General features: G+C 43.8%; 1 protein-coding gene across 1 annotated transcript in view; it reads left to right on the top strand.

Moving 5' to 3' along the window:
- The first annotated feature begins 7,289 nt into the window (after window positions 1-7,289).
- Window positions 7,290-22,872, top strand: part of SRPK1 (SRSF protein kinase 1) — a 28,260-nt gene continuing 12,677 nt past the window's right edge. The window contains exons 1-5 of the mRNA XM_062509820.1: window positions 7,290-7,321; window positions 7,407-7,467; window positions 21,211-21,329; window positions 22,171-22,279; window positions 22,690-22,777. Coding sequence (XP_062365804.1) covers window positions 7,309-7,321; window positions 7,407-7,467; window positions 21,211-21,329; window positions 22,171-22,279; window positions 22,690-22,777 — 390 coding nt within the window. The 5' untranslated portion in view covers window positions 7,290-7,308. The remainder of the gene's footprint in view (window positions 7,322-7,406; window positions 7,468-21,210; window positions 21,330-22,170; window positions 22,280-22,689; window positions 22,778-22,872) is intronic.

The following is a 22,872-nucleotide window of genomic DNA, read 5'->3' as shown; positions in this document are numbered from 1 at the left end:
ATTTGAGTCCCCATAGTCACCATTCACAGTTCAGGGATCCCAGAAGCCTCAGTTATATTTGGTTTGTAAATTAAAAAAAAAAAAAAATCATCAACATTGCCAGGGAATTAAAAGGGAGAAGAAGGAGCATTAGGAAGTGAGGCTAGTCAGAGTTTAGCTACTGGAAATTCTGATTCAAACACATACATGGGAAATAAATCATGTAGGTCAAGTCCTGATTTAACCCACTTACTAAACAATGTCATACAGGAAACATTTGTCTGGTTTTGGGGAGGTGGGATGTGTTTGTTTACTTTTGCTTCCCAGATGCAGTGTTTATATGGTTTTCTTCTAGGTCAGATCAGGAGGAATCAAAATACCATCCCCTCTTTTTCTGCAGTATTAATTGGGTCAAGTATTTGATGTATCCAGTGCTTTGGGCTTCTCCAGTGACAGGCTATCAAGTGAACAGCACACAGAGTATTTGTGATTCATGTGAGTGGAATGCAAGGCCACAGAGGTGCCTGCCTGGGACTAATGGTGTGTGCCAGCTCTGGGATAGCACCTGTGCAGGTGACTGCAGAGAGCAAACAGAGCAAACTGTGGTGCTTCATGAGGGCCGCAAAAGCACTGCAGAGACAGAGGTTGCAAAAAGAATTGTTCACCTGTCCAGCTTCTCTTGTGGAAGGTTCAGGAAGATCACACTCAAGATGTTCCCTGTCCTAAACTGGCTGTTTTCATACAAAGAAAGATTTCAAAAGGTTCAAAGATTGGATCTTGAGCCATCAAAATGTTGGTGTGTTTCAGATTCCTCAAGGTAAGCAGAGAGAAAGAAATACTCCAGCTTCCTTTTTGTGTATCATGGTTTTCATAATCTATCTCCTGTGTGGGTTTCTGTTCTTTCTAATGTCATCAGATTATGTGGGAGCTTTAAGCTTGGAAGTTCCTTGAGTCATCAGCAATTTATTTGCATATTTACAGGAAAGCAACTTTCCTGTAGTCAGATATTACATGGTATCATTTCTAGGACAGGACACTCCTCAAAATATAAAGTAATAGCATTATTTTCCTGTCCCTTATCCCTTAGGTGCTTTCTAACAGCTTTAGATCTTTTCTACATTGTGTCACTCAAAAGTGCTCCAGTACTTACGGTGAGGCCACACCAGCACAGAGCAGAGCAGGATAATCCCATCTTTGACCTCTCAGGACAGGGATGTCTCTCCTGGCTACCAGGATACTGCTGACCCATGTGCACCTTGCCATGACCAGGATCCCCAGGTCCCTTTCCCCAGTCTGTCCCTACATCCAGGGTTGCCCTGTTAAACTTCATTCAGCTGGTGATTGCCCAGCCCTCTTAATTTGTCAGGGTCTCTCTGAAGAGTCTCTCTGCCTTCAGGGGATCTGACAGCTCCTCCCAGTTTAGTGTTGATGGCAAATTTAGTATAATTCTATTCTGTGTCCCAGTGGTTTATGAAGATGTTGAAGAGAAATAGACCTAAGATGGAGCTCTGCATATAGCAGCTTTTTTTTTTTTTTTTTTTTTTTTTTTTTTTTTTTTTTTTTTTTGAGAAGAAAGGTTCTTTCTAACTCTTTATGATGCTGTGCTGCTTTGGACAAGCATAAAAAGTTAGGTGAAATAGAATCTACTGCAAAACAGTTTGCTGGAGTCTAGCTGAACAGCAGAAGGTAGAATATTTGGCTTAACATTCAAGCCTTCATGTTAAATTATCCTGCCAGTAACTTAAATATTGTCATGGAACTGAGGAAACGAAGCTGGGCAGTTCCTCCTTTGAATTCTCCATTTTTTTAACAAATGTAATGAATCAATAATCCAATTTGTTGCTTTGAATCCTGTGTTCCTCTTTGGGCAAAGACATCTTTGTGTGCAAGCTGGAAAGGCATCCTGCTGAGTTTTGCAGCAGGGAATGACCTTGTTTTCATTTCTCTGACAGACTGAGGACCCTGCCAGCGGAGGGCAAAAGCTCCAAGTTTTTTATTTCCAGAGGTTACTGCACCAGCTGTCTTGGAGCTGCTGGGGGAACTGAAGGACAGAGTCGGCTTGATTTCCTGAAGAACTGGAGTTTATGCACATGCCTTTTCTGTCAGTATTCTGCAATGATTTTTAGGCTTGCTGACTGTCTCAGCCAAGTTTGAATAGGGCAGGTAGTTGGAAGTTCCAGGAAAAGCAATTGTTCTGAGTAAAATATTCCAGTAGTTGCCTCACCTAGGGAAAGAACCCAGACTTGGCTAATCACCCTGTGCTGGGGTCCTATACCTGAAGGAGGAGAAAAACCTCCCCAGATCTACAGGAAAGCAGGGTTCATGAGTTCTGCTGCTCATGAAACAACTTGTTTAACTCCATTACCTTGACATTGTACATAATAGTCTGTAAGGGTATTGACCTTTCAGACTCTCCCCCATAGAAAAGGCTTCAAAGAATGAAGGTGACAGTAAATATTCACCAGTCTGCCTTTAATGCAGGCAGTGGGAGGGCTGGAAGCAACCCGCAGACAGGAGGTGACTGTTTCTCCAGGAGCCACCTTTGGGATGAGACTGGTCTGGGAATGCAGCAGGGACCTACAGCAGCTCAGGGGTGTCACCTCCAGCAGTCCCTGTGAGCTCAGTTCCTCGAGAGCTGGGGATTTGGGCTGTCCTTTGCTCCCATGGCAGCAGGGCTCTCTCACTGCTCAGATGGTGTCATCTTGTTATGAGAACTGCACTTGACCACCTTGACAGTTTGGCCACCCTTGGCTGAGAGTTACATCCAGATATGAACTTGGCTTTTCAAGAATAAATACTTTTTCTCTGCAAAAAACTCTGACAACAAAATTCTGCATGAAGAGCAATGTCAGAGATCTCATGCTGAGCTCAGAATAAGAGAGAGACAAGCTCTTCCCAGCAGTGTGCTGCTCCACCCCTTCAATTGGATTTCCAGGACCCAGGCTGGAGAAAGAGATGGAAGTACACCAGCAATCCCTGAAGGACACTGTTGGAGGATTCACATTTCAGTAGAGAGGAGAAAGGTACAGTTAAGCAACAGTTCTGGTGATTCTTTACCAGCTGTTGATCCTCTTTTTATTCTTTCTGTTCCAGAGTTTGTAAAATAGCCTAACTAATGCCTCCAGAAATTCTGTTGTTCTAAACAAAGAGCAACACTTATTAATTTCAAACATTTTCAAATAGATATGCTACACAGCAATGCCAAAAGCAGAGAAATTTCAATGTATAATTCTTAGTTTTGTAGCTAATTCTAACAAACTATTTGGACTTGGTTTTAAAAATTCTGTAGAAGTTTAAATGTCCTGTTTGAAACTGCTCTTCATCATTATGCTAAAACTGATGTTGACTGCATCAGCATAACTGGGTGTCCCTCCATCATTTCTTCCTAAATCCCTTTCTAATCCAGCAGAACTAAACCCCAGTAGACAGTCTAATATTTTTGTTCATGTTTTTGTAGTCCCGTACTGAAGTAGTGGAGAATGGAGGAATATATTTCCTTTTTCTTTCTGAAGAGACAGGAAAATTGTAGACTTAGCTCTTGGGATAAATACACTTATTTGAAAAAGAAATCAACTTAGTTATATTGTCTAGAGATCAGCCATAGAGATTGATGTAGTAATATCAGTATAAAAATGTGACCTGTGTTTCTGCTGAAAGCAGAAACATTTAACTACACCAGCAATACACATCACAAGGCTTCACCATATCCTGCCTGAAGAATTCTCTCCTGGCACAAATTGCCTTGTGTGAAGAACTGCAGGTGAATTATTTTTGATGGATGGCCAGCACTGTGAGTATATACAATTCAGACCCCATTTTAGGGAAAAGCTTGAATTCAAATTATTAATCCTTTGTGTACTGATCCTGTGCTCTGGGCTAAATCTGTTAACATATGAACAGCTCTAAGTTTTGCTGCTGGGTATTTTGTGGTTTCTGAGTATGCATTAACAGCAAAGTGGCTCCTCTGAATTCTGTTCCTCCTGGCTGATGTGATGGCTAATTGGAATATTAATATTAGTATTAAATTATCTATCATGTTTTCAACTGGATTCTTCTAATACTATTTTTATTTTTTGCCATTTAAATTTTGATTGCTTCCAGGCAGCTTCTAGATGGAAGCTGCAGTACTGCAGTGCAAAAATTGTAATGGTAAAGGATTTTAGTGAACGTTACTATGTAGAGGCTCTTACTGCAGAGGAAACTGAATTCTGGAACTTCTTGGACTGAAAGATAGGAAAAACTGAAGGCCCAAATGGTATTGAGTAATTCTCAAACCACATATGCTTCCCTGCATTGTTCTGGACAGTGGCTTCACGCCAAGCTCCTTTCAGCTCTGTTCAAAACGAGTAATGTAAAACCCATGAAAAGCATAGCCCTCTTTTCCAGATTCTATTGGCTCTCCTATGGCAGCCTTGATTTGAGATGAAATGGATTCCTAACTATTGGCACCATGAAAGGTCTCCAATGAAAATTTAAGAGATTTTCTTTTGTCTTGTCCAGCAAAGTTCCAAATCTTCTCTTCCTACCACAATGACTGCAGAGTTTAGCACCAGGGGACAAATCAGATGTCAGAATGTCAGCATGCAAGTTATGGGTATTCATGCTGCAAAACAAATATCCTGCTGAGAGAAAATCCAGTCAATCCTGATCTTTTTCCTTTACAGGTGTGCAGTGCCATAACATTTTTCCCACATACAGACACAGGCTTCTGTGTTCAGCCAAGCACAGATCCCTGGATGTGGGCTGTGAAGTGACAAAGCACCTGCTTTGTAGCCAAATATTCCACCTATAAAACCCCACAGAAGTCAGAGTTTAAAGGCCTGTCTGTAATTTTTGTTGGCAGCCTGAAGTTCTTACCTGACATAATTGCAACAACTTCAGTTGTTTTGCATGCAGCAATGTCCTAATGTTCTTCCTAGCTGGTGGGATGCCTCAATGCTTTCCTGGCAGGGCTTGCTGCAGAAACCCAGGCTGCTCTCCCACTGCACTGAACTAGAAGATACAGATCCCCAGACATGCACATGATCATTGCTGATGGTGCAGTCTGCAAATTGTTGTGGTTTTACTCCATATCCCCATCTCTGTTCTGGTTTTATTCATGTTTTATTCAAGTGCTTCTGTACTCTTGTACAGAAGTAGCTGCAGAAGACAAAGCAGCTGAGGAGCCTCAGATGTCATGTAAGGCATGGCAGGAGCAGTTCTTGGAGCCATTCATGGCAGTGTGTCACTCTGCACTGGGAAGCTTGGAGGAAGGACCAGATAAACCACTTAGGCAAGAGCAGAGTCTGGGGACATTCATTCTACTCTAAAAACAATGCCAGGCTGGTTGTGGAAAGACGAGTCTATCTTGGCTTAGGCTTGGCTCAAGAGCCTCTTGATGGTGCTATTCTTACTGTGCTTTCTACCCAGAATTAGAAAAGTATGGAAGAAGCATGGCAAGGGGAGGATGCTCAGTAGTTTTTCTCTCTTATTTTTGTTGGAGAACTCAGAAAGGGAGTGTGTCCTCATGCAGACTGATGGCAGCTTCTAATCAAGGGAATACAATGCCAGCCTGCACATGTGCTTCACTGTGGCTTTCCAAAGTCCAGCTGTGCCTTTGTCATCCTCATGTGAAGAAACCTGTAGGGAACAAGTGTGTGAGCACACACCTTTCTAGAGCCAACAGAACAAGTCACTGCACCTGGGATGACAGGCTACCTATAAATTTAGATTATAATCTCTGCTCTGTTAATGTTGTGTCTTCCTTGAGGCAGGACATTGTGCAATGCTTGCATGGGGGAACTCTACCACACTTGAGGTCTTTCAGCTCATCCTTACCTTGATCACCTTTTCAACTAAGGTTGAAATTTGTCCCTCTGTTGTGTTATCACAAAATCTCGTGTTAGTTTCTCACATAGAACTCTTTGCAGTACAGGCAGATGGCCTAAACATCTGGTGCTTGTAGAACACAGCAACAATTACAAATATGAAAAGGACTTTTCTGTATTCCAAAATTGCACACACGCACATTTGCCTTTCCATGAAGATATCCATAATCCAGTGCCAAGGAGCCCAGGTCTTGGGAATACTTTAAAATGTATGGGAATTAAAATCACACCAGATACAGCTCTAGCTCTAATCCCAGCTGATGGCTGTGACTCCCTGTGTGGCTCCTTGACAGGAGTAGGGGGTCAGAATCCCAGACAGACATCTGATAGAATATATAATGTGCTTGTGACAGACGCAAGTAGTTTTGAGGAGTCTGTGCAGAAAAATTCATGCTGCCAGAGGTTTATGTCCAAAAATGAGACAGAGGAGTCCTGCAACTTTATTAATGAACAAAGGGAGAGGCCATGGGGAATTTCTCCATGGGGTCTCAGATTCTTGGAGGGCACAGCCTCCTTTTTATCCTAATTTTCCCAGCCTCATCACTCTTTCTCTTTCCCCACTAGCTGAGGTACTTGGAAGGTACAGACTTCTTGATCTGCCTACTGTATGTACCCTTAATAGGCACCCCCTGTATAACACACAATAAATGAACATAAAAATTACCTTCAAGTCCACCCTGGGTGAAAAATATTCACGACCCTATTAAGTCTTTGTTATTCGTTCCAAATTCAGGAGTTTAGCATGACCTTGGCTGAGCAGCAGTCTGTGTCAATTAGTAATATTTTCTGAAATTGATGGTTTCTCCCATTTCTTCCTTATCTACAAGTCTCTGGCCCTATCTACAAGCAGATTCACAGAGTCTGTAAAGACACATTCATCTTATTTCTTCCAGGTTAAAAAGTGTTGAGAAAAACTGCAGATAGTAGAACCTACAAGAGCCCTAAGGAGAATACATAGCCACCTTAAACACAGGTATTTGTTCAACACATGCAGCAAAATGCCCTGAACGGCCACTAACCGCAAAGGCTTTTTTTCGTGGTCGTTATTAAATAAATGATTTACTATTAAGAATCTCTGAATCTGATGGGCATTGCACTCTGCTCGGAGCACACGATTTTACACGTGGATTCAGTGAGAGGCGGCGGCGGGAGGTGAGCGGGAACGGGAGGCCGGTGCACGCCCCGAGCAGCCCCCGGCGGCGGGCGCCAAACGGAGCCCGCACCGTGTTCCGCGGCACTGCCGGTACCGCCACCCGCCGCCGCTCGGCTCGGGGCGGCTCCCGCGCCTGCGCCCCGCCCGCGCCGCTGCCGGAGCCGGAGCCGGAGCCGGGGCCGGGCCCGGGGCCGGAGCCGAGGGCGGGCGGAGCAAGGGCGGCTCCGGGCCGGGAGGAGGCGGCCGAGCCGCGCGTGCCCAGCCCGGCGGGCGCAGCGCAGGCGCCCGGGGCCGCCGGCGGTGGCGGCCATGGAGCGGAAAGGTGAGTGCGGCTCGGCCTCCATCGCCCCGCGGGGCCCCCGGAGGGCCCGCCGCCCTTCACGCGTCTCTCTCCTTCTCTCCCTCAGTGCTGGCGCTGCAGGCCCGGAAGAAGCGGACCAAAGCCAAGAAGGACAAGGCCCAGAGGAAGTAAGTGCGGCCGCGGCTCCCTTCAGGCGGCATCTCCCGCCGGCACCGCCGCCTCTTTGTTCCCCCAACCCTCCCCGCGGGGAAGGGGCTGCCGGGCCCGGTGGCCCGGAGGGCGCTCGGGGCGGAGGAACGTGCGAGCCCCCGGGGACGGGCCGGTTTTTAACCGGAGTTCACCGAGCGCACGTTTCGGGCGCAGGCGGGAGCGGCGCGTGGCCCGGGGCGGCCGTTGTGCTCCCTTCGCCGGCTCCGGCCGCGGCTCCTTGGGCTGGACGGGAACGGGAGGGCTCGGCCGTCCCTGCTTCTCCCCGAATCCCGGCCGTGGAGTTGCGGCGGTGCTTAGGGACGCGGCTCCGAGCGGTGGTCTGCCCTTGTCGGCTCCCCTTGGCCGCTGTGCCCCGGGGGAGTCCTCACCGTCCGCTCTCCGTAGTGCCTGGGACACTTCAGCAGCTGCCGGCTTTTGGAACCAGCTTCTCTCGACTCTCTTCCCCCTCTTGACTCTCTTTCCCCCTGAGATTTTATTTTATTTTTTTTTTCTTAAATCTTGCCCAAAGAATGCCGTGGTGTGTTGTTTACTTCTTTCTCTAACTTTGATGCTCTCGTGTGGCTTCTCTCCTACCGCAGGAATGTCACGAGTCTTTTTGTGTGGGGAGCTTTTGGAGGCAGATGTAAAAATTAGAAGAACTCGAGTAAATACTAAACAATGGCTTTCAGCAGGCTGCACTAAGTACTGTGTTCAGTGCTGCTCATGGATTCCTTTCTACAGAAAGGTGATGTAAATCCTAGGGCTGCTTCTGTATACTCCATAAAATGCTGCTTATTTCTGTAAAATCTCTGGTGACTCAGGATGCTAAAGATGACCCAGGAACTAAAGATAGTTATTAAATAAGGCTAAAGCTTTGAGGGTGGGAGTTGGAGGGTTTTTTCTTTAGGCCTAGAGTAATGCTTTCTCAGTCACTTCCTCAGACACATCACAGGAATTAAAATATTTTTTTCTTATTGCCTCCAGCCAGGAGTCAGTGGTTTTGAGATTGGACTTTTGAAGATTGAGGAGCCTTAACCAAAGTATTTGGGAGACATGCATTATGGTTCTGTGCTATTCCATGTGTGTTCCTGGTATTTCTTGAAGGTAGCATTAGGACAATTTTTGAAATGCTCTCCTCCTTCTCTAATTTCTGTATGAATAATCCATTGTCTAATTCTGTATGTGTTTTTTTTTTTGTTTTTTTCTTTCTCTAGCTGCAGACTAGCAATACTAACTCTGCTAACAGAGTCCACAGTGCAGCTGGGAAGCTAATTTCTGTGTAGATTTTGAAGTTGCTGAATGACAACATTCAGAGCTGGCATGTTAGAGGTTTTTTATAATTCTTTATTTAACCACATATTCAGGACAAGTTAAATGCTCTGCTGGTTAGCTCTTAATTTTGCTGCTAACCTTGATTGGAGTGCAGAGCCATGCTATTTGTTAAATGCTGTATTTATATTCTTATACTTCATGCTTCAGCTCTTTTATCTGGTACCATAAGTTTATTGGATTGTCTCAGAAATTAAAGAAACTTGCATGTGCTTTATGCTGTGCAACTAAATGAACTCAGTGTCAGCTTCTTACTTCAGGTACAGTTTCACAACATTTATTCTATTTAAATGTGAAGCTGCTCTAGTTAAATCTTCTAGAATAGGCTTAACTGGGTTGTTTCATGATTTTCCATAAAATCTATTCTTAAAACCACATGCAACGTGCTTTTAATATCTGATGTTCCATGATAGTTTAGATCACACATGCAATTTTTTTTTCTGTAATGTTTTGCAGTTACTGTTCTGCAGTAAAAAGCATGAAACAGTGATTTTAAAAGGATGAGTTTTTAGTATTTTGAATTAGTATATAAAAGTGCAGAGAATGTTCTGAAGAGATTTAAACTACACCTGCTTTAAGTTTACCTATAAACCCAGTATTGTTAAAAACAATCAAAAAACCACTTGGAAAGGTTAAAAGAAACTGGAAAGTTACTTATTTTTTTCATCATCCAGTATTTAATATTGCTATGTGTTTGGTTCAGGCCAGACCAGTCAAAACTGATGATTTACAGAAATACCTTGTAAATACTAATTATGGTTCTATGTATGAGCTTGTTTTATAGGAAATGGATATATATTTTTATGGGAATGTCAGCCATGTTCTTAATTTTCTGTAAATTGAGGATGATCCTATTTTTTTCACTCCTTCCTGTCTTAAAAACTTCATTTTATATCAGTGAAGTGGAGAATACATTTATCCTAACAGTCTTCTGTTGAAAGAGACCAGGCAGAGTTTCTTGGAATTCTGAAGGTGAGATACCTGTAATTTCCCAATCCAGTAAAATTACTCCAAATCTTTTGGTAATTTGGAAGATTCATTAAACAGCTGTGTCAAATGTTTGCTCAGGAAGCTGCTACCTGTCTTGCCTGCTTGTTGGTTCCATTTCTGCCACTTCAGAGAATGTCCTGGCTGTGCACCTTTGTTGAGGTCCCATTTCTGTGAGAACTGAGGAGCAGGGCACGGACAGTGACAGCTGAATGCCCTGGAGGGACAAAAGGCAAGCTCAGATACAGGGAGATCCTGACTTCTAATATTGACTGTAACTGGGTTGCTTTGTGGCCTTGAGTGAAGCATTGATTTCAGTTTCTTAATTTCACTTGTTTGCCATCAAAAAGGCAAGAAATTCAATTTGCTTTAATCTATTTTTAGAAAAATGAGAGCCCATTTCCTTACTGTTAAGAATGTCAGGAGATCTGCACATCAGAAGAAGTTGCTAACAAAAGTTTGGTAGGTAGGTTCCTGCAGGTTTGCTGCCCAAAGGTAGCTTTTCCAAAAGTTGTCTGGGCAAGAATGTGATGTATTAATTTTATCGTTTCTTGAGGTGTGAACATCTTGGGTGCTAACAGTCAGTTACATCTCAAAGGCACTCAAAAAACCTGTCTTGAAATATGAGCCTGTGGGCTTGCAAGCTTTTTTTTCCTACCAGAGCTTTAGTAACTTCAGCTGTAAACTCTTCAGACAGCAGCAGCTGGTGAGGTGCATTCAGGTTGTTGGTTTTGCCCAGTTCTGCATTTTTGACAAGACTTGTACAGTTCTTTGAATCAGTTACTGTGTCTTTGGAGTTCATCATAGTTGGATAGATGTATTGGATGAAATACTTGCCCATGTCCTTTGGAGGGTGGGGGAAATGCACAGTGCTTTCCTGGGAACACTTCCTTTACAAGTTTCCCTTGTATTCTGTGGAATTGCAAACATAATTCTCTCTGTTCTGGTGTTTCATGAGCTGTCCTGGTTGGGGATGTGCCAGGAAGGTGTGATGGATGTGCCAACAGTTCAGCCTTTCAGCCCTGCTCTGTGCCTTGGGAACATTTAGTGCCTTGGTGCAGCAGGATGGGCTCTCTTTAGGAAGCATAGCAGGCTAACAGGAGCTTGATTTTTTTCTAAAGACCCCAGGTGCTGTTTGAATGGGAATGTTACTTTATTAGCTCTTGTTCAAAAGTGGTGCTGAAGCACGGCTTCTCTCTGCTTGCATTTGAAAGAGGTTCATGTTCATAGAATCATGAAAGTTGGAAAAGCCTCCAAGATCATCACATCCAACCTGTGACCATTCCCCACCTTGTCCACTAGGCCAGGGCACTGAGTGCCACATCGAGGTGTTTCTTGAACATCTCCTGGGATGGTGACTCTACCACCTCCCTGGGCAGCCCATTCCAATATTTAACAACCCTTTCTGTGGAGAAATTCCTCCTGAGAATTCCTTCTTCATTTCATGCTCTGTACAACTGCACAATGTGAACAAAAGCTTAATACACAAGGAAAATCTGGTATTTACTTCAGAACTGTGCTTCTGTTTGAAAATACCAGTTTGAACTAAAATACAAATATAGTTGTATTTAGCTGATGTCTCAGGCAATTTATAAGGGAATTGGGCATTTGTGACTGTTAAATCATGACTGCTAGTAAAATACTGTGGTTTTTTTCTGTCTATGTTTTATGTTGCAAGGCCTCAGAAGTGCAAATTGTTTTCTTTGTCCTAGGAGAAAATTCCTCCTTTAGTTACCAGAGATTAAGAGCCAGAGTTTAAAAACTAGTCTGAAACACCCATCCAGATTCAAAGCAGAAAAAGCAGAAACAGACAAGAAACTGAAGAAAAACTTGAATATTACAGCTCATTTCTCTGGAATGAAGAAAATAAGTGTACTATATAGAACTAGGCTACAGGTCTGTATAATATGTAGGTGATGGGTATTTCAGTGGCAGGCCCAAATGATAATACTGTGTCATCAAATTCAGCACCTTCTGTATTTCAGGAGAAGTTAATGTATAAAACCACTAGTTTTGTGTAAGGGTTGTTGAGCCCATTGTGCTTCAGAGCAGAACATTTTATTACTGTAAGCATAAGAATATCTACAAAAGCAGTGGCAGCCGTAAGGTCTGTGGCTTGTTCTGGGAAATGTACATGATCTGAATTTTTTTCTGCTAATTCTGCCTGCCCTGGTGACTTTAATCGTTTCTTACAGGCTTTACTGTGTGGGAGATATTTTTTCACAAGACTTTCAATAGATCCTCTGTCTCCCTCTACTCCTGCAGGGAAGCAGTAGCAGAGCTAACTTTAGTAGTCTTGCTTTCTCCCCATTTCTTCCCAAATGCCTGCAATATTAATTTTTTTCAAGAAGCTTTTTTATCATTACCCGAAAATTTCTGGCAAGACTCTTGACACGCAGTGAAGCCTCACTTCTTCCTCCTCTCTAAAATTGCTATGAAGAGAGACACAGTCAGTGGTTTTTCCATCTGTGTAGTCTGGGGAGCAGAAAATTCTAAGTAGGATCTGATAGTTTACAGTTTGTTCTTGTATTGTATCACTTTTGTCTTTGAGGAGCCCTTGAGTTCTAACGGCTTGCTCAGGTTCTTTCTCAATTTATTCAAAGCTTTGCCTGGGATCAGGATCCTGGATTATGTTTTCCTTACTTTTCTTTCATAAGTATTTTGAACATAAGTTTAAGGTAGAGTCAGAATGCATTGCCCTCCTAATTTTTTTCATTCAAATACAGAAGTGATTATCAGACTGTGACAGGACACAACTGAAATCTGCTGGTTTCCATGGAAGTCCCTTGGTTTGTGATAGCTGGAATAGCAGGCAGTTCTACAAACAGCTTGTTAAATGCTGGTGTGGGGGAGTGGGGATGAGAAGGAAGAAACTTGATTGCCTGTTATTTGTGTTTTAATACCTTTCTCATGTGAAAGCCAGTACTTGTCTTCAAACTGAGTTCCCACAGATCTGCTAATCAAAAGTATGTCTTGGTGCCTCTGAATGCTGTTATTTAAAAATGTAATGTTTTACTATCTCCAGCCTTCTTCTAAGTTGACAGTGGTATTCCTGTAGCCCTGAGATGAGTGCTCAATAGCAGCAAGTATTGTGGATCTGTCCTAGTGTTGGAAAAGACATTATTTATTCAGAAAAATAGGGATACAACAGTGAATGAGTTACAATAATCACAAAATAACATGGACTGTACACTAATAAGACCCCCACCATCGACGATTTTTAATTCCCCCCAAAACAGTTGGAATTTCTACATCAGAAAGGCTGGCTGCATACAAGCAGGAGAACACTTTTAATCATTTCAGGCCTGAATTCATCCTGAAAGTTGTATGTAGTTAGTTACCATATTCATTGAGCATGAGGTTTGCCAGCAGATCTGCATGTGAGTGCTCATTCTCACTGGATGTGGCTTAGCATGATCTGGAAATCACAGGCACACTGAGCAGTAGAAATGAGATGCAGCCTGCAAGCATTCTTCCGTAGAGAGACGTTGTCTCCATGCACAGATGTGGAAACGGGAGAGGGATTTTAAATCCTGGCTTTTCACCATGCCATATGGAGCTTCTTCTCAAATGAAAACACGGAATCCTTGAGTGAAAAACACGGAATCCTTGTTGTATTGGGTGTAGAGCCCGGCAAATCGTTGGCTGGATGGTTAAGGTGGAAGAAGAGTCGTGGGGTGTTGTTTGCAGTGCCTTTATCTGCTGCCTGCAGTGGGAGCTGGGTTCGTCATTCCTCCTGCGCTCCCTGAATTGAGTTCTGCTTGGGGGCGTTTCACGGCTGTAATTGGAGCTCACCAATAAGGGGTGACACTGCTTTTAAAGACTGTTGTAGGCGACTTAAAATTAGGAAAGCATTTCCCTTCTGTTTCCTTCAGATGGGCTCATCTTCGCAAATATCAGGGGAGAGGCAAACACAGAGAGGGGAGTAAGGAGAGTATCTTTTTTTGTTAGTATGTATTTAAGGATGATGGGTGTGACAAAAATGATCTGTTGTAAATGTTGCCTTCCTTGCCTGAGGGTGGAATGAGTTTGCTTTTGTATCTATTCAAGGCAAGTAGTTAGGTAGCGTGGACTGTATGTATTTCTGCTGTTTTAAGGACAAGGAAGAATCTTTTCTGTCCAAAACAAGTTTTGAAGTCACTCTTAATGTTCTTGAATAGGGGAACCAAACACCTCCTTTCAGGTGTTTTATTTTTGTTTTGTTTTAATGTAAGTTGTTGAAGCAGAGAGAACACATTTAGAATTTGATGGTGGAGTGTGGAGACTTGGCTGGTGTCTGGTAATTTATAGAGGGCACCCTTCTTTCTCTGCAAATCTGTAAGAACCCACACTGTATGGCTGGGATTTTTTATCTTTTTTAATGTGTGGACCAGATAAGTGATTCCACTGAAAACTGGCAAGAGAATTCCACAGTGTTTTTCCAAATTGCTTTAACACCTTCTGTAAGGAACAAGTGAGTGACTCAAATCTTAGCTCCTCTTTACCATCCCTGCTGTGCATTGCAGGGCTTGGGTGATAACTTCAGTGAACATGGAGCAAAATCTTGTCTACAGTGGAAAATTTTTCATGTTTTCAGCTCCTTTTCTAATATGAAGAGGGTTGGCAATGCTAAACTATTAAAAGCATATTCAGACTTCTGTGAACTTTTAAGGTGAAAATATTTTAGACCTACAACGGGATGAAAACAATTCTTTAAACCTCTTGCTTTAGAAGTGCAGGGGCAGCTTAATGTCTTTCACTAATGAAGGCCTCCCTAGGAGAGAAATCTCTAAATTGTTACTTTCTATGTCACATTGTTGGTGACTTGTTTCCCCTATCACTTACATAAACCAGCAGGATAAACAGGCACAGGAAATGACTGGGAATTGTACATTGTTGGAAGATGATGTTAAGTACCCGCTGCTGTGAGAAATACTCAGTTCAACTTTGTAAAGAGGATTTGGCTCCTCCTGCTTGTTTTGTCATTTTAAGGATAAAAGATAAGTTTTTCTTGTAACTCTGGAAGGGGAGGTGTGAAATTACTTCAGAAAATTCACTTTTCCTTTGAACTCCCTTTTCCTGCTGCATGATTGTGCTGGAATTCATCTGTCAAAAGGGTTGCTCTGTCGACAATTACCATGATCCTTGTCTTCATCCCAGCTTTAAATCCACCGGACGATTGAATAGGCAAATAAAACCGGCTGGTTCAGGAAGATGAAACAAAGTATCTGCGTGAATTTCTAATTTCATTAGAGGGAAGGAGACATGTAGACATCAAGAGGAGGGGATTCTTTATGTTCACCCCCCCTGACATGACTGAATTTGCAGGAAGATCAGCTGAGAGCAAGCCCCAGCCTTGCTGCACGGCCCTTCACCTGCAATGCAGTGCTGGGCAGCTGCAGCTGGGTGCTGGAGGCAAATCCCTCTTCTCCTTTACTCTTGCACAAAGCTTTGCTGCATTTGAGGATAACCAGCTCCTCTGCCTGCTGCTGATGTCCCTCTCCTTCCCCAACACTGTGGTGTCTGACTTTTGATGGCTTTTTCGAAAATTATTGGGCTGTCTTCAGGAATATCTTTATCCATGGGAGGCCGTGCTTCTTGCAGGTAGGTTCCCCTCTCTAATTTTGTCTCGTGAATTTGCAGTTCTTCAGGGAATAAGGACTTTTGGGAGGGTCTCTCTAGATGTGAATTCACACGTATTCCATAGAAGACTTAGCATTTTGCTGTAGCTTTCCTGTTCCACATTGTTTTTCTGAAGTAAAATATTGCTGTGTAGTTGTAGAGACCCTGCAGATCCAGTTCATTCTGATGATTAATTAGCACAATGAGAGAGCTAAAGGAAAATGTGATCATGGCATTCTTCCATAGATCAGAGGTGGCTTAAAAAAAAAAAAGTACCCTAGAACTCTTTGTTTTTAATGTGCAAACAATCATTTAATATAGGATTTTTTATATACTCAATCTGCATTTTGCAGTTTGGACAACAGCTGTTTCAGCTGTCATTTCTAAGTATTGGGTTTGGATTTTTCTACTGTCTTTAACAGCCTTTTGTGCCTTTTAGAGTACTGTCTTTGTGAGCAAGGCAGACAGATGGGGCTTTTGCTTTTGTATACCATTTTTTCTTAGGTATTAATACATATTGCACCCTGATAAATTCTCTCTTAATCTCTATCTCTGGCTGACATGGTCATTTCAGGGAAGGAACAGGGTGGTGTGTAATAACATTAAACAAATTTTCACAGGAAGAGAAAGGAATTAGGTATATTTTGGAAGTGATTTCATAAAGGAAATTGCACTGTAGAGGTGTGTGTGATCTGAATTTGGCTTTCTTACATTAGTTGGTATCACAGGCTCTAATGTAGAAGTGAAACGCTTTTGGATCCCCATGAAAGACTCGGCTGCAGACTCCAGGGTGTGTCGTGTGTGAGACTGCCAGCAGTAGGATTCATCAGCCCCTTAAGGAGGGGCACAGAAAGCTTCCAGGAGAATGGGCTTTAGTGCTTCCAGTAACTTCTTCCTTGATGCATGGAATTGCTATTATTGAGAAGCACTGGGGCTGCAGAATGGCGTGATGTGTCTGTCTGCATCACTGCCACTTAAGGGGAATTTTCTTTTGAGTCCTTTTCAATCCCTTACATCCTGTGCAATTAAAAAAGTGAAAACCCCTAAGCAGCACTGGGGAGAATTATTGCTCTTTACTACTCACTCTGTGTGTGAGGTTCCTGGCTTAAAATCTTTCTGCCCAATTCCTGTTCTCTTTACCCTGTCTGTAGCATTTGTTATCTATGAGCATGTAATCTCCCCTTCAACCATTCTGTCTATGGCCATTTCATGCCTTTACTGCCTGCTCCTAATTTTGGGATAATGTGTGACTTTATTTGTGTCTCAATTGTCCCCAAAGGAATGCAACAATTCTAAAGAAGTTTTTTGACCTCTAAGACTATCTGCACCCCCTACTGCAGGTTTCCTTCTTCCTACCCCTGACTTACAATTCAGTGACTAAAAAAAAAGTCTGAATATTAAATATCTCAGAGCTAGATCAAGCTGCAGGGTTGTTAATAAAAATCTCATTAGCTTGGCAGTCTTTGGTTTATGGTTTGAGACCACTAAGCTGTTCCTGAATTTAAACAATCAGCAGGACTTACCAACAGCAGACTGAAAGTAAGTATCTGGTGATGGGTTGTGCCTGGAATGACCTTTGTAGCTCTTCCTTGCTTAAATGAACTTGAGTTGTGGATTTTAAGTGGCTTCAAATATAGTCCTCATCAGATTGGAACACAGATTTCTCCCTTTTTATGACGTTTAAGATTGATGTAGTTTGAATGTGTTAGCAATGTGCTTAATGTGTGAAGTCCCAGCAGAGTGCATGTGTAGTAGGTCAGTGCTGAACATTCATTCCACTATATAACTATTCCAAACGAAAATACTGCATTTTCCCCTTGGATTTAGATGAGTTAGTACAGCCCTGATATGATGTGCAGGCCTCCAGCTCAGGACTAAGTTGTGAAAATGCATCTGAGGGCTTGCCTGTGTTGCTGCCATAGCCTCTTGGGTGGGCAGTTCCTCCTTGCAGCAAAAAGAGCTGAATTTGAAAGAGGGTGCTGAAGGAACCGGTGTTATCTGCTACTTCCCTGCAACAATAGTTTCAATACAAGAAACATCCGCTAATTCACTGCCGGGGAAGTCTCTGTAAAGAATGTTATCTTGTGCTTCCGTGTCACTGCTGTAGTGAAGTTTGCTGCCCACTTCTTTGGACAACTCCAGCTTTTTTTTTTTTTTAATAGCTTGTGCTTCTGAAGAAAGAAAACGTAATGTTGATATCTTGCAGTACTTTGCCCTTAAATGCTGCCAAAGCACATGGTCTGTAGGCATTGTTTTCATTATAGATGTTTGCTTTGTATGGAAAGATCTTGAATCTTTGTAGGCACTTAATCGTTCCTTGTAATGCTTTGTAAAGTAAATAAATTGCCTGATTTTGGTATTAGCTTTTCATGAGCTGTTTGGCTGTGGTCAATGTGATGATATGAAAGAGCTGAGAAACGGGAGATATTTTATTTGGGGGCACAGCCCGAGTGTGTGAGAGCATGGAAGTGGCCTTTGCTGACATGGCCTTTACAAGCAAGAACTCAGAGTAGCACATTTGGTGGAAAGTTAAACAGATAAAATGAACACTTTTATTTATGAATGTGGGAGTGAAAAGCCTCCACCACCTTAGTGCCTGATTCCAATCCCTGTGCAATCACAAGTTCTCAGGAGAGTTTACTGAACATCTGCTCTGTGTCCTCCCACTCTCCATAGTTCAGACAACTGTAATAAACTTTGGATCTTGAGTGAAGAGATGAACTAAAAAATGCAGCCTGTTCCTTGAGAACAGGAGAAATATCAAGATTAGGGGCTCTAGTGTTCTAAAAGGTTAGAAGCAGAAGGACTGCTAAATATTCTTTTGACCTTGAATGTGAAAGGAACAAAGGGCCGCAAGTGCTAAAGCACTGGTTAACTTTTTTTTTCCAAAATGAGAGTAAAAACTAATTGATGTTAGTCTTTAAAATCAAATTAGTATTGAAATTTTCAAGTTTTACCAAAGAAAAAAAATAAAATAAAAATCTACTTTAGAGAAAGGCAGAGAAGGAGTTAAGAGGCTAATATTTTGGAGGGATCACTAAGCCTTTAAATCTATCTTGTCTGGACTTTTCTTAGTTCCATTATGAAAGTGGATCTAGGGCATTAAGGTGCATTTCTTGTTAGTATACAAATATTATTTCTGTCTACTTTTATCTTAGCTTAGGAATTAAAACATTCACATGTGAGTTGTTTTTCTGAAAGCAGAATATTGCATCTCCATCTTCAGCAGTCCCTTGTGTGCTGTGGGAGTTGCAGACTCAAGGAGTACTGTGCGTGTGTGACATGCAGTGTGATTTCTGTGTGTGTGGGACACATGCGGTGTGATTTCTGCGTGTGTGTGAGACACGTACAGTGTGATTTCTGTGTGTGGGACGTGCGGTGTGATTTCTGTGCGTGTGTGTGAGACACGTACAGTGTGATTTCTGTGTGTGGGACGTGCGGTGTGATTTCTGTGCGTGTGTGTAAGACACGTACAGTGTGATTTCTGCGCGTGTGTGACACGCGCGGTGTGATTTCTGCGCGTGTGTGACACGCGCGGTGTGATTTCTGCGCGTGTGTGACACGCGCGGTGTGATTTCTGCGCGTGTGTGACACGCGCGGTGTGATTTCTGCGCGTGTGTGACACGCGCGGTGTGATTTCTGCGCGTGTGTGACACGCGCGGTGTGATTTCTGCGCGTGTGTGTGTAGGACGTGCGGTGTGATTTCTCTGTGTGTGCGTGTGGGATGTGCGGTGTGATTTGTGCGCGTGCGTGTGACACGTGCGGTGTGATTTCTGTGTGTGTGTGGGACACGTGCGGTGTGATTTCTGTGTGTGTGTGGGACACGTGCGGTGTGATTTCTCTGTGTGTGTGTGTGTGACGTGCGGTGTGATTTCTGCGCGTGTGTGTGTGACGTGCGGTGTGATTTCTGCGCGTGTGTGTGTGACGTGCGGTGTGATTTCTGCGCGTGTGTGTGGGACGTGCGGTGTGATTTCTCTGTGTGTGTGTGTGGGACATGCGGTGTGATTTCTGCGTGTGTGGGACGTGCGGTGTGATTTCTGTGTGTGGGACGTGCGGTGTGATTTCTGTGTGTGTGTGGGACGTGCGGTGTGATTTCTGTGTGTGTGGGACGTGCGGTGTGATTTCTGTGTGTGTGACGTGCGGTGTGATTTCTGTGTGTGTGTGGGACGTGCGGTGTGATTTCTGTGTGTGTGACGTGCGGTGTGATTTCTGTGTGTGTGGGACGTGCGGTGTGATTTCTGCGTGTGTGTGGGACGTGCGGTGTGATTTCTGCGTGTGTGGGACGTGCGGTGTGATTTCTGTGTGTGGGACGTGCGGTGTGATTTCTGTGTGTGGGACGTGCGGTGTGATTTCTGTGTGTGTGGGACGTGCGGTGTGATTTCTGTGTGTGTGACGTGCGGTGTGATTTCTGTGTGTGTGTGGGACGTGCGGTGTGATTTCTGTGTGTGTGACGTGCGGTGTGATTTCTGTGTGTGTGGGACGTGCGGTGTGATTTCTGCGTGTGTGTGGGACGTGCGGTGTGATTTCTGCGTGTGTGGGACACGTGCGGTGTGATTTCTGCGTGTGTGTGGGACGTGCGGTGTGATTTCTGTGTGTGTGTGGGACACGTGCGGTGTGATTTCTCTGTGTGTGTGTGTGACGTGCGGTGTGATTTCTGTGCGTGTGTGTGGGACGTGCGGTGTGATTTCTGCGCGTGTGTGTGGGACGTGCGGTGTGATTTCTCTGTGTGTGTGTGTGTGGGACGTGCGGTGTGATTTCTGCGTGTGTGGGACGTGCGGTGTGATTTCTGTGTGTGTGTGACGTGCGGTGTGATTTCTGCGCGTGTGGGACGTGCGGTGTGATTTCTGTGTGTGTGGGACGTGCGGTGTGATTTCTGCGCGTGTGTGACACGCGCGGTGTGATTTCTGTGTGTGTGGGACGTGCGGTGTGATTTCTGCGCGTGTGTGACACGCGCGGTGTGATTTCTGTGTGTGTGTGACGTGCGGTGTGATTTCTGCGTGTGTGTGACGTGCGGTGTGATTTCTGCGTGTGTGGGACGTGCGGTGTGATTTCTGTGCGTGTGTGGGACGTGCGGTGTGATTTCTGTGCGTGTGTGGGACGTGCGGTGTGATTTCTGCGTGTGTGTGACGTGCGGTGTGATTTCTGTGTGTGTGGGACGTGCGGTGTGATTTCTGCGTGTGTGTGACGTGCGGTGTGATTTCTGCGTGTGTGGGACGTGCGGTGTGATTTCTGTGTGTGGGACGTGCGGTGTGATTTCTGTGTGTGTGACGTGCGGTGTGATTTCTGCGTGTGTGGGACGTGCGGTGTGATTTCTGCGTGTGTGGGACGTGCGGTGTGATTTCTGTGTGTGTGTGGGACGTGCGGTGTGATTTCTGTGTGTGGGACGTGCGGTGTGATTTCTGTGTGTGGGACGTGCGGTGTGATTTCTGTGTGTGTGTGGGACGTGCGGTGTGATTTCTGTGTGTGGGACGTGTGGTGTGATTTCTGCGTGTGTGGGACGTGCGGTGTGATTTCTGTGTGTGTGACGTGCGGTGTGATTTCTGTGTGTGGGACGTGTGGTGTGATTTCTGCGTGTGTGGGACGTGCGGTGTGATTTCTGTGTGTGTGACGTGCGGTGTGATTTCTGTGTGTGTGACGTGCGGTGTGATTTCTGTGTGTGTGTGGGACGTGCGGTGTGATTTCTGTGTGTGGGACGTGTGGTGTGATTTCTGCGTGTGTGGGACGTGCGGTGTGATTTCTGTGTGTGTGTGGGACGTGCGGTGTGATTTCTGTGTGTGTGTAACATGCAGTGCGATCTCTTTCAGACCTGACACCCAGCACAGGGGCCCAGCTGCTCATTCCGAGAATGATCTTCCCGAACAAGAGGAGGAAATCCTGGGATCAGATGATGATGAACAGGAGGATCCAAATGATTACTGTAAAGGTGAGCACCTGCCTATTTAAGATGCAGGATTTTTCAATGCAATGGAGGTATCCCCTCCGTTTCCCATTTGCTGTAGAGAATGAAAATAGACTCCCTCTTTCATTATGAATGCTTTGAAACTGCATGATGATAATAACATTTTTCAAGCCAACATGAAATGGAGGAGGTGGTCTCTAAGTTTTCCTCTGTTATCAGTCAAGATTTAAGTTGCAGAGCTGTTTTTAATGCATAGGTTTAAAGCTGTCAGCTTTTCCTCTGTGCCAGAGGGCTTTCAATATTGATAAAAGTTGGCATTTAATTATTTTTCAATTGTAAAAGGGACACTTTCAAATCCTTTTCATATTCTTTGCTTTTCTTTTGAAGATTGGATCATTATCATTTTTTCAGAAAAAAAAATGTTTCTACATATAGACTTCCCCTGTTTCTCTTGAGTGGAAATGAAATATAGAGCAAATGAAAATACCAAATCACAATTTCTTCTTCTTTGTTGTTTTCTGCCAGTTCCATCTTTGGCTTTTCATGTTTTTGCTTCTGTGATGGATTCCCCCTGTAGAGTCAGTAGCTTGAGAGATATGAAGGGTGCAGAGCAGACTTTCCTGTTTTCAGCAAGGAAAATCATTGGGATCTTGGGTGCAGTACCTGTTTCACATTCTAGGGTCACAGCATGCAAAAGCAATGCTGATATTTAGCTGAAGATTCTGTTACCATCACAACCTGTGTTTTCCAAAGGTGGTCAGCCTTGCAGACTTCAGGTGTTTTCACTGACAAAATATTTTGTGGTGCTCTAGTGATTGTGCTGCTTGTTCCTCACATCTGTTCTCTGTTTCTTGTGTTTTTCCAGGGGGTTACCACCTCGTGAAAATAGGAGATCTCTTTAATGGACGTTACCATGTGATTCGGAAGCTTGGATGGGGTCACTTCTCCACCGTGTGGCTGGCTTGGGACATCCAGTAAGTGCTCCTGTTCCAGCTGGTGTTCCTGCCAGGCACGCACAAACCTGAGCAGAAAACATCCTTTTACTTTTAGATAAAACCACAAAACATTAGCTGTCCACATCCTAGCACAGGGGTTTCTTCTGGTATTGTGCATGCAAGTACGTGGGAGGGACTTAATAGGACCAACTCTTCTGTGGGAAGAGTTGTGTTCAGTCTCTGAACTAATTATTTCGTATTTTGAGATATGACTAACACGAATCTTTAGTTAAAAAAGACTCAAAGACAATCTTTGCGTGTTTAAACCTTATTTTTCCATGATGTGTGAAATAAACTGTCTTGCATGCAACAGAATTGGGATAATCCTGGAGGATAAGTTCTTTGTATGAGCATTAACAGTTCCCAATTTACTTGCAATGTGTGCACAGTGGGAGGAGATTTGTGGCGATGAAGGTGGTGAAGAGTGCTGAGCACTACACAGAAACAGCACTGGATGAAATCAAGTTGCTGAAATCGGTGAGTGCCTGAGTTTGGCTCAATTTTATTTTACTCCTTTTTTTCCATTTTGGGGAGTTTACATTCATCATGTGCTTGATATTCCCAGATCACCA

The sequence above is a fragment of the Cinclus cinclus genome, chromosome 27 (assembly GCF_963662255.1).
Source record: "Cinclus cinclus chromosome 27, bCinCin1.1, whole genome shotgun sequence".
Lineage (NCBI taxonomy): Eukaryota > Metazoa > Chordata > Aves > Passeriformes > Cinclidae > Cinclus > Cinclus cinclus.
The sequence above is the reverse complement of the archived record's forward strand: the minus strand, read 5'-3'. Positions and strand labels throughout refer to the sequence as shown.